This window comes from Sardina pilchardus, chromosome 20 (assembly GCF_963854185.1).
Source record: "Sardina pilchardus chromosome 20, fSarPil1.1, whole genome shotgun sequence".
Taxonomy (NCBI): Eukaryota; Metazoa; Chordata; class Actinopteri; order Clupeiformes; family Clupeidae; genus Sardina; species Sardina pilchardus.
This window is the reverse complement of record NC_085013.1, coordinates 19,752,153-19,764,208: the sequence shown is the minus strand read 5'-3', so window position 1 is coordinate 19,764,208 and position 12,056 is coordinate 19,752,153. Positions and strand designations below refer to the sequence as shown.

Sequence of the window (12,056 nt, the reverse complement as noted above, 5' to 3'; positions counted from 1 at the left end):
CTTGACAATATTTTAATGTTGTATAGAGAGTAACACACACCAAAACACAATTCATGAGATGCTGACCTCAGGGGATAAACTTTAAAAATAATAAGAAAGAGTTGTATACTCTGGGCTTCAGATGTGCGTTGTATTGAACAAAATGTCTAGTTTTATAGGCCGCCTTCTGATTCCTAATCATTTGATTTGACCAATCATGCCTCCTGTTGTCCAGGTTGGCTGGCAGCTGAAGAACCTGGTGGCCAAGCTCCGAGAGGATCCCAAAGGCGTGGCGCTGATGCTGAAGAAGAGACCCACGGGCACCTCGGGGTTCACCCCTGCACCCCTCAAAAACATGCGCTGGAAGCCCGCCATGCCTCAAGTACAGGTCAGCTTCAGCACTGGGCCTCTCTCTTTCAAATCTCTTCGCTAATTGATTGGCAAACTAACCAGGCAAACTAACCAGGCTCCATTGGTTACAGAATGGAGAATTGCCATTCCAACTACTACTAGAGGGGTCGCTGGGCACAAGAGTTTTCTTTTTTGAAAATGACATTATTCTCTAATGGCAGGCCTGGTTCTTGTCTTATTAGCTCATGGCACTAGTAGGGAACAATGCTGCTATTCTCCGCCACAATACCAGTGTTTTCTACAAAATGATGATTCCACTATGATGTCACTCAGCTGTGGCCTGCGGCGAAGACTAGATTTGTAATGACCCGCACAGCCGTGTCTCTCCCAATGGAGAACAAGCATTGTTGTTCTCAGACGTTAGGCTGTTTAGCTGCAAACCGGGGAGAATTTCTGCTGTTCTTGGCATCGCCAGCGGGTATTAAATGAAATTACTTAAATCTATTTTCAATCTCTTTGAATAGCTTAGACTAACCCCTCTCGAAAGAAGGTCAGACAACACTCACACCTTTTGTTAAAGAACATAATCAAGGCTCCCAAATTCCGGTATTCAGACATTTATGTAATGCTAATCCCGATCAGAAGCCGCGTTCATCAGGGGAAATTAGGCTGTCAGGGCCGCTCTGCCCCAACTCCCCTTCTTTTGATCGGGATCCTCGACAAACAAAAGGCCCTTGTAATCAAGCTCGCCCGGCTGGCTAGCAGCCATGCATTGCCTCTCAGGTGCCCGCGTACGCTCTGGGAAGACCGAATCTGATCAAGCCATCTCAGTCTCTTTTCCCTCAAACAAAAAAAGGCCTCTTATTACAAAGGGGGGCCAATCCAGGCTTGTCTGCCTAATTGTTTGAACACGGTGTCTAGAAATCACGGTGGCAAATCTCTGAGGTGGACGAGCTGACAGGCAGAGGTAGATCACCCACGATGAATCCGAGATGTGTCAGGGGCCAGCCTGTGGCACTGGGGAGGTGCCAGGTGCTTGAGGATTTGTGACATGAAAGCATGAGCTATTGCACGACATTAGAAAAACATAGGAAGAGTTGGGCTTGGGAGGTGTGTAATTGATTTCTGGTTACTGAATTGTGGTCAGTACTACTGTATATGTTAGATGGGAAACAAGCTGGGAGACATAAAAGAAAAACAAAAATTTTCTAGTTCATGTCTTTAATATTTAGTGCTTGAAGAAAGTCAAATCACAAAATAACAGGAGTTATATGATGCAACATTGTTCCAAACTAAGCATGCAGTTTGTATTAGGTCTTCCACACTGATGCCATTGTGCCTAGAAAGAAAGGGGATTTCTTTAATGTCAATGTCAATTTATTTATATAGCACTATTATAAACAAAGGCAGTTTACCAAAGGCTGTGGACTAGCTTATCAGCACATTCAATCCTATGGGGGTCTGAAGATTGTCATCTACCGTACCTATGGCATGTGCACAACATGGCCAGGATCATGCTTAGCAGATGCCAGAAGTGAGATGGATGTTCACTGAGTGTTTATATTCCCTTCTGCAGAACACCCACTCCCCGACCAAAGCCCAGTCTCCCAGCAACACGGCCGAGTCCTGCTCCAGGAAAGAGAAGCCGGCCATTCTGGACCTGTACATCCCTCCACCTCCATCAGTCCCCTACACCCCACGGTGAGCAGAACCACCTGCCCCGGCTCTGGTCATTCCTGGGGGCTTAAGCCCTGGCTATCTAATGCATCTGCTCCCTCTAGCGTGTCTCTGTGATGCCCTCCACCCTCTATCCTCCACCCTGCTCTCCATCTCCACCAACTATCCTCCACCCTGGCCCCCCCTTCACCCTGCCCCCCCCCTCCACCCTAGACAGTAGAAGCTACAGCACATTCTGTTCTGCCGTGCAGCCCTGTGAGCACCAGCCGAGGTTATGCAACGTTCGTGCCGAGTTTTGACTGAGCCAAAGCCTCCGTCTCTCTCTGGCTCACTCACTCCGTGTGTGACCCCCCTCTCACCCCCAGCGGCTGACTCACTGGGCTCCTGTCTCTTATTGCCCCTTATGTATCTCGGTCTCTTGGTCTCGCTGTCTGTCTGTCTGTCTGTCTGTCTGTCTGTCTGTTCTAGACTCTAGTGTTTTTGGAATGTGAATTCCAACAGTTGATTTAATCATCTATCACAGCTGATGATTAATGATTGACTGTTGCAATTTTCATTCTCATCTTTCTTTCTTTCTCTTCTTATTTTTGTCTTTGGCGTTATGGCTCTATTCTGGGACTTCTCTACCCTTCTATTTGAGCAAAATGGCCTGTTTTATATCCTCCTAAGGCAGGGAGAGTAACAGAAAGAACAGAGCAGGCATCAGGGCTGGCTCTAGGCATGGCTTAAGCCCACCCAAGCATTGTGTCCTAGTACCCACCCAAACAAAGTCAAGACATTTCTTTTTTCAGTTGTCTCAAACCCTGCTTGGATGTAGATGAGTTGGTGTTGAGTGTAATGGTAGCTAGCTGGTACATAGCTGTGTAGTAGGCCTATGTATGTGTGTCAGGTAAACCCCTATCCTGATGCCTTAATTAAAACTCATTTTTTACATTGATCCCTGTTTCTCAATCATTGAGTACTGTCTGTATGAGAAAAAAAAAAAAAAACATTCAGTGCTACCTAACTCAAGTTTCTGCAGCCAACAGCTAGAACAGCCAGGCAGGTAGCCTGTAGGGGGAGAGGCATGAACAGGTAGTGTAAAGCAGTTTAAATAAGGTGCTGCATACAGACGTAGCCAATCGTAGGAGTAGCAGCGGATGAGCTGACTGAGGCCAGGCGTAAGCGTGACTCGGTGGCCAGCCCAAGCTAGCGCTACGCTCAATTTAGCGCCTGCTCTGTCTCACTAGATGACATTGTTTATGTCTGTTATGTCTGTGCCCTCCAGTGACATGAGGAACAGCACCTACGCCGGCATTCACAAGATCGGGAAGGGCTCCGAATCGCCCAACTCGTTCCTCGACCTGGAGAACCGGCGGCGCTTCACCATCGCCGACTACGACAAGCTGAACGTCTACCCAGTGGAGGCCAACGTCATCCAGCCGCGGATGAGAGAGCGCACCACCTCACGTAGTAAGGCCAAAAGCCAAAAGCCAAAAGTCTCCATGGTCAACCTATTGCAGATAGCTTTAGCTTCGCCAGTGAATTGTTGAAAGGGAATGAATGCATCCCCAAAATAAATATATTTCAGCCATGTGTAGACATAGCATAAACACAGGCAAGGACATAAAGTATAAATGTATCAGAATTGTTCAGAAAATGAAGACCTAAATAATCAGAGATTTGTCTTGTTTGTAAGCAAATGTGCAAGTTTGTAAGCACGCTTAGTTATGGATCAATCTGCGACAGATAGAGCTCACTCACAAATATCCACCGTCTAGATTTGTGCAGACAGTAAAGGCTCCCTGTTCTGAGCTTTTCATTTGGTTAATATGGAGTTGGAAGGAATATGATACCCACATGGGCTGTGATGTCTGGCGACTACAAGTAAACAGACTTTTAAATATTGTCTGACTGACACTGACACTGAGCATTAAAATTAATGTCCTGATACTTTAACTGTGCTGCCAGTCTGCCAATGAATGAGTAACATTGCCAGCCTTTTTAACTTGACAAGACAAACTCTGTGACACCCTGAAGACTCTCATAAATGTCAAAGCTGTATCATACTTATGATAACATCATTTTTGAATCCCCTCATCATTTCAATGAGTTTCAACTTTTTCTGGAAAAAGTGACTAACGTGAAAAAAAATGTAACCGTGAATCGTAATCTCTCTTACAGGTAAACCCCGCCCGCTCTCCATGCCTGTAGACACCTGCCTCAGTGTGAATGACGGCTACACTAAGCCCTGGGCACAAGGAAAGAAAGGTACTTACTGTTGTCTGGCTGCACCTGGCACAGTAGCTCACAACAGTGGCTTCAATACACAACAACGGAGTTAGCCACTTCACACAGATCACAATCTGACCTGTCATTCAGACCCATGTCTCCCCTGATACACTTCAGAGAGATGTCATGTGTCAAAGGCAGAGTCCTGAACCAATGTTGGTGTTTTAGTGTGGAAGGGACCAGTAGACAAGTACCATAAATTAGCCGCGGCTTATACATTGATTTTGCAAAATTTCTTAGGGGGACAGTTAATATGGTGTTAATATGGTTTTGTTTCATTTAACTGGCATAAAACACTGTCATACACAATGTGGCTTATATGCGGGAAATTACTGTACACTTCTGCTCTTTTTAGAAGGGTCTTGGAAAGGATTGTAGGTTAACGTTCATCATTGTGTGTTCCACAGGGGAAGAGCTCCTGTACAGGTACCTGAGTAACGAGCGAATCCCCACCATCGCTGAGGAGAGCCCTGCCGGCGGGATGATGTACAGGTCCAACGGGGACCGGACGCCGGTCCGCAGCCTCGACCACATCCGCAGCGGCCGTTACCTGGTCAACGTGGACCTTCACAACAGCGCCACGATCCCTTACCAGGAGGACTTCTCCAAAAAGGCCCCCATGTCGTCCACCCCGAAACGGCCTCCCGCAGAGCCTTCGCTACTGGTCAGTTGGATCACACGGCTTAAGCTATTGACTCACTGACATTCGCTTCCTCGTCCCCAGGCTACTACCTTGTCTGTCCTCTAGTGCCTTCGTCCAGCTGTTTTACGCTGTTGTCTTTCTATCTTTTCTCTGTCTTTTTCTCACTTTTTTACCCCCCACCCCCCTCTAATGCCCCCATACCCCCAGCCTGCTAACTCGCTAACTCCAATGCCTTTCTGGAACATTTCAAAAAGTGAAATGTGAAAATGCATCAAGTTGGGATGTTTCACCAGCACAAACTAAAAAAGAAAACTTCGTAGAGGTGCTACGGTTGTGGAACGGATTGCTTTTGATAGTTCTCTCAGTGTTTTCAGGTCAGTCGTGGTTCATTCTTTGTTCTTTTTAAGCTGTATTTTGTAACTACTAAGTCATTTCAGCATGAAACCTCTTAGGACCTTCCGTTACCTTTTTGTTTTGGATTTTCACTTGCCAAAGTTTTTTTCTCAGTTTGTGTGCACTTTCATTTACCTCAATAAAGCAGTGTAAACAGAAAAAAAAGAGTGAAAATGCGTAGGCATATATTTAAATCAAATCACTTTTCTAATGTGCTGTGGACATTATTAGTGTTGCGTTCAAAACATGCATCTGCTTATTTAAGCATCCACACAAGCTATGCATTCAGAAAAGTGTCTGGTGTCTCCATTGCCCAGCCATGTTGGGCACAAGAGACTCTTATACATATAGGTCACAATGGGACAGAATTATCGGCTCTGGGTTTGAGTGTTTGCACTGTGTAGGTTACGCTCCTGTGTTTTCAAATGATGTGCTTGGATATATTATTTCCTTAATGACAGCTGAAAAACAGTACATATTAGCAGGTGTTACTTAGAGAAAACCTGCTGTAGTGCCCCTCACAGACACCCTATCCCAATGCTGCGGATTTTTTTCAATGTCAAGGGTTACAGAATAGGAATTGTTTAACAGTATTAAATGCTATAAATGCTATGTCAAAAAACTGTAACAATCCATTGTACTTTAATTGCATTATTTTGTAATTTGTCAATAGTTTATTAAAGGTGCAGATCATTGTAATACTGTTTTGTATTGTCTTTTTTCATTTCAGCGTAACAAATAAACCTTGTGGCATTGCTATCATTATACAGACATAATTATTTTTTTTAAAAGAGGTACTGAAATGCAATCAGTGTGTTCAGTCACTTGTTTAGGATGTGCTTGAATAAACATTTTGAGGAAGTATACTAACCTGGGGTTAATGAACTCTGAACCCTTGAAGAGGGTTTATCAGCAACAGGATTTCCGATGTGCTAAACGTAGCCTACTGTACACACCCTCAGATATGTTTACGCCCTTCCATTCATATAAGAAGCCTATTAGCAATTCAGCGGCTGACAGACCATGAAGTCTTGGATGAAGTTCACATGAAGACCTACTGAATAATATGTTATTAACACATATTTCTGAAATATAGCAGCTTGATTTGAAGAAAATTCTCAAGAATTTTCTGAGGACTTCTGTTTTCTTAAAGGGCTTTGGCAAGTTGATAATCAGTTTTTTAAAAGAAAATGCTAAACAGCACAAACAAATGTCAAAATCGGCCTTTGGTGTATGCCACACAATTCAACAAATCAGATGCATGGTCACATTTTATTTCCACACTGAGATGACTTGTTTGTTGTTTGTTTTAACAAAAACACCCAGTGCACACCTCAGCTTCCCCCCCTCCCAATTCTTCCTCTTCTTTCTCACCTATATCCTCCTGGCACTCTTCTCCTCTCTCATGCCCTGACTTGCATACCTGTGCATGCCTGTGGGGCCGACTCACCTGCACGTTCCTATTACTTGATGAATGAACAGTGTGTGTTTAACCTGCTTCGCTTGGCCTTTCACTACTAACAAAAGCCACACACATGGATATGTGTCCCATTGTATGATGGAAGCTTTCTCGTTTTCCTTGGAGATTTACCTGTTTCAGGTGCTGGGCCTCAAAGCTCATGTATGCCACTGTGCTCTCTCTCTCTCCAACTCTAGTTTGGTCATGAATAGTTGCATTGACTTGCCTTCGTTTTTGTATTGTGTTGTATTCAGTGCATGCTATATTGTTGCCTGTGGTCGTCTGGGATTGGAGAGCATTGTCTGCATGATTGTAAACTGATGGCACACATACCAACGCTAGAACACAGAGTACCAGAACAGTCAGAGTAGGGAGACACTTCTTCTCATTGGCCTCAGACAGGCATCTAACTCTAGTGTAACTTCTCACACATCAATGCTGATCAGCCTTTCTATGCCAGTCCACTCAGGTCATTATTAAGAGAAGTCTTTTTCTTCTCATGCCTTAGTTAATAGTTGATAGGCTGTATTTTTACAATTAATTCATGATTATACTTTTCTACAAAGCATGTGTAGGGTTCACAGACAGTGCTCAGCCATAAGCAGTCCTCAGATCAGTTTAAGATTTAACAGTGAACTATTAAAATGGTAGTGGGTGAATTGTAGCACTGTCATACTGGGGGGGGGGGGTGCCATTTTAAGTGCTCTCCAAACACAGGATCATATCTCTGAAGCACCTCTCAAGTATACACTCGTCCCCCCCACACAGATCAGAAGGTCAGCACGCCAGACTAGGGAATGTTAACATGTGTCCGTGTTCTGCTCTAGGTGTCGGACTGGAATTCTAGCCGGGGCTTCATCGACAGGTGGGTATTCCGCCGGTGGCACACACACTACACTACACTACAAACACAGCCTCTCACTTTCCACTCATGGCTGTCCCTCATCTCCAGACAGGGACGTTATGACAAGTCGTGAGGGATTCGGTCTCTCCTAATTGACGGTGTCACATGCCAGCAATGCAGTGGCTTTTCTGCAGCAGCAGGAACGCAGTGGAAGTATATGGGCAGCTCTCTTAGTCATTCACATTAACTCGCCACAGGCAGCCAGGGGCTCACAACAGCGCCGTGTCCCTCGGGCCCCCAGACAAGACGACACAACAGTTGCAGTTGCAGCTGCAGACAGAATTCTGATGAAGCTCACTTTACTGGCGTAGTGCACTGCGCACACTACAGTATGCTCGATTTGATCCCTGGTGTTGGGTTGCAGAGAGAGGCAAGCACAATGAGATCTCAGGGAGTGGCACACAAATCTGGGGCCAGCGCCTTGCTCTGCCAAGCCTCGTGTGGGTGTGTGTGTGGGTGTGTGTGGGTCACTTCAGCTTACTGATTAAACCTGACTGCGAGGTAAGAGGAGAGAGGAGGAGGCCTGTGCAGCCGAGGTCTGAGCCTGTGGCCTTTTCACACGGCCCGAGGGTGTGTGACTCCCCTCATTAGGGCTGTGATTGATGAGTAATCCGCCCCTCTTCTTTGGCTGCTATTTAAAGGCCTTCTCTCCTCTCCTCTCCTCTCCTCTCGCTCCTCTCGCTCGTCAGTCACACTCCTAACGAGAGCGGCTGATAAGGCCTCCTCTGACCATTAAATGCCCAAGCACAGAGATATAATTGTCCACACACAGCATCATTTAAGGCCTTACTCATGTACGCAAGGAGTTGTAAGCCAAGAAAGTATTTGAAACTCATCCACTTTGTTATTCTTTCATGGTCACCGGCACCGCAAATACTGGCCGATATACTCCCTGAAGCACAGTCAGCGAATTAGACCCAAATACCTCGGCTATTACAATTCATCATTTTGTTATATTAACACATTAACACAAGTTAATTGGTACATTGTCATATTTTACACAGGAAGGCATGTGTCTGTTAACATATTGGTGAAACAACTTGGATTAACTTCATTTGCACTAGATCAAAGAAAAACAAAGCCTAATAAGATCAGTAAATGCAGTTGGTCCATAATCGATACTCTGATAGTTACAATTCCTTAGATTTAATGGGTTTTTTTTTTCAAAGCTGTAGTAGTTTTGTGGCGTTTTCCTATAGAATACATCAGACAGTAGTCTGTATGGAGTGCCGAGGGGTGAAATATAGAATTGACAAACAGGAAGTTGAGGAAAACCGAAGCCATTTTTTATTTCCCCCCAAATTGCAGGGTGCCTCTATAGCTTCCTATCAGTACCCAGGCCTGTATTTTAAGATCAGGTCATACATGCACTTTAGCTCACTGCGTCTGGGTGTTTGCCTAATTTGTCGTGACTCTGAGAGAGATAATGCCCTTGCAAGAGGCACAGTCACTATTAGTTGGACTAAAACAGCATATTGTGGCCAACTGTATTGGTACTTGGATGAACATGGTGAGTGCTTTGGGGGAATTCCCTCCATATGAATGGCATGTAGTCATTTGGGCAGGTTTCTGTGACCACACATAGTCGGAGCGACGGAGCGATAACTGCCCCTGTGGTTCGGGTGGATGTATATTTAAGTGGCCTTCCAACTCCGTATGCTTGAGTGTAAACTCACAACTATGTAATTAGACGTGAACACACATGACTGTTATCACAACTCACTCACTCATCACCTTTGTTTTGAACATCTCTCTGAACGTATACAGGCTCTAATGGTCCTTGTTTTACCCCCCTCTCCATCTCTCTCTCTTTCTGTCTCTTTTTTTCACAGATACAACCATCGCTCGTGGTCCTTTTCACAAGCAGTAAGAGCTCCTGCACTACACAATCTTGTAACACCTTTACAAAAGACAAAATGGCGTATGAATGATCAGATCAGTCAGTGATGTGTGCACACGCACTAATGGAGAAAACAGGAGTCGTTTTTGTAAACATAAAATAAACACAAAACAAGGAATGCTTAGCTGCAGAGCTGACCTTGCTCACCCTGACCACAGTGTATCCTTATGTAGGGAGTAGGCTGGAAAATGCACAACATACACACACACACACACACACACACACACACACACACACACACACACACAGAGTAACTGGTACCTCGTAGCTCACACAGGAACTCCGCTGGCCTTGACCTTTGGGCCTTTGTCAACATTGCTGTAAACAAGGGGCCCCTGAGGGAGTCCTTTTATTTAGTAGATAACCCTGCCCCCAAACACACATACACACACACACACACACACACACACACACACACACACACACACACACACACACACACACACACACACACCCTGCCCCAAAACATGAACACACACACACACACACACACACACACTTGCACACTTGACTACAACCATAAACAACCATATCGGTCTTTTCTTCCTTTCAGACCCAAAATGTTGCTTTAGTTTTGGTGAAACGTATTGCATCTTAAGGGTGACAAATGCAATTTGTATTGTGAGCTAATGGCTGCCTTGAAGAAAACAATATGCTAATGATAATTTATCACCACGGTTCAGTCCACTCTGTATTTATCAATTCACAATCTATATTCTTCCATTCTGAACACTGTAGGCTAAATGCTATAGTGATGCTAATGGAAAATGAGCATGCGTACACTAAGGTGACCAGATGTCCGAGACCAACACACTGGGGACATAATCCCAAAAGCGGGGACATTTTCAGTTTGACTATCAATCTGATTGAAATACATACACGTTTTATCTTCAAAAAAATGGGGACATAGGTAGTTTTTCTGTATTTTCCCAGGGACAGGCAACCAAAAACGGTGACTGTACCCTGAAACCGGGGACGTCTTGTCATCCTAACATACACAGTGCATTGGGACGTTGTCGTCTGCTTGCTAAATACACGGGCTGCACCCACAGTGTATATGCATTGGCACAGGAACTGGTCAGAGCTCTGTCCACTGTGTCAGCTCAGCCTGGTCCTCAAAGAAGAGCTGCTCTGTGCCACCCGCAGGCATCAGGTTACCTGACCTACAACTGAACGCTCACTATCTGAGTCTCGGTGGATCGTGTTCCCTCACCAGCCCACTCCCTGCAGTGCCCGACGACTTTGCCTATTAATGCCTCGCACAGGCACGGAGTTGAATTTGAACCCTGAGATGGGGCATCGCGAGTTAACACATCAGATATACACTACTTGCAGGTGCAGGGCTTCTGAGGTCCAGTACTCTAACACAAAACATGCAACGGTATCGGCCTGTGAGACCTGACTATAAGAATGAACAGCTATTAAGATGGCCTCGTGACTACTGAGTATCTGTTTAATTTGTTCAGGCACAAAACACTATAGTTTGGGATTGAGTTGGTAATCTTGAATTTCCTGTAGATTTCTTGGTTGGAAAGCAGGAAAGGAAAGAAAAGAACCCCACTGTGAGAGTAAGATCTTGACGAATCACTGAAAATGTCATGAAGAATAAACTGATAGCAAAACAATTCCCCTTCTATTACGCATGGAAGTAGCCTACTGCCAACAAAACAACTGCAAGTGACGCTTGAGAGATCACCGGTGCCATATTCTCGCCTATTTTCTCAGCGTGGTGCAGAACAGTAGAACCTGATACCACCACCAGGCCAAGCTTTGGCAAAGAGTCTTCTGGAAGAATGGCCACTCTGTGTTCCTGATATCCCAGGGGGTCGGACCCGGGGGGATATCTAGTTAACTGGTGTGACAGTTCCCAGCATGGAGGCCTATTAGAGATTTCGAGCCACAGCGATGTGATGTGACCAATCCACGCTTCCCTGAAGCAGGCAGTGAAACTGTAGTGTGTTGTATACAAGCATTTACAGGACACTGCATCCAATATCTGACAGTGACACATATTATTTAAATGATTCAAGAATTCAGGAACCCAGTTAAGGTTATAGGCCTACTAGGTAGCGAAGATCAAAGCCTTTCTCTTGGCTTCTGGATTGGCATTAGGAGACACTAGCACATCTCTTAACAGAATGGGAAATATGACATCAACATCAACTCATCTCAGAGGGATTTCAGCTTCCCGCAGCAAGCAACTGCTCTTTGTGTAAAGACACAACTGCTAACTAGTATCGCTGCCATATAGAGTGAGTATCGGCACACAGGGCTGTCTTCACTTCAGTAGATTAAAGTGAGACCATGGTAATATCCATTTATTTCCGCTTTCTTCTTCTACTTATGTTTTTGCCAGACACTGCTGCCTGCAGATGTTTACAGTGTTCAATACACTTTGATCTGACTCCTGTAGCTTGCCCAGTTACAGTCTTGGGAAAATGGCAAGTCTGCCTTTTATACTACGGCGACATCTTCTGGT

The 12,056-nt window shown here is 45.0% G+C and overlaps 1 protein-coding gene across 2 annotated transcripts in view; it reads left to right on the top strand.

Moving 5' to 3' along the window:
* LOC134067436 (connector enhancer of kinase suppressor of ras 3-like) overlaps positions 1-12,056 on the top strand; it is a 47,856-nt gene that overhangs the window by 29,487 nt on the left and 6,313 nt on the right. For both annotated transcript variants that reach the window (XM_062522715.1, XM_062522714.1), the window contains exons 9-15: positions 215-367; positions 1,907-2,031; positions 3,275-3,459; positions 4,171-4,257; positions 4,686-4,942; positions 7,601-7,638; positions 9,510-9,543. In XM_062522715.1, coding sequence (XP_062378699.1) covers positions 215-367; positions 1,907-2,031; positions 3,275-3,459; positions 4,171-4,257; positions 4,686-4,942; positions 7,601-7,638; positions 9,510-9,543 — 879 coding nt within the window. The remainder of the gene's footprint in view (positions 1-214; positions 368-1,906; positions 2,032-3,274; positions 3,460-4,170; positions 4,258-4,685; positions 4,943-7,600; positions 7,639-9,509; positions 9,544-12,056) is intronic.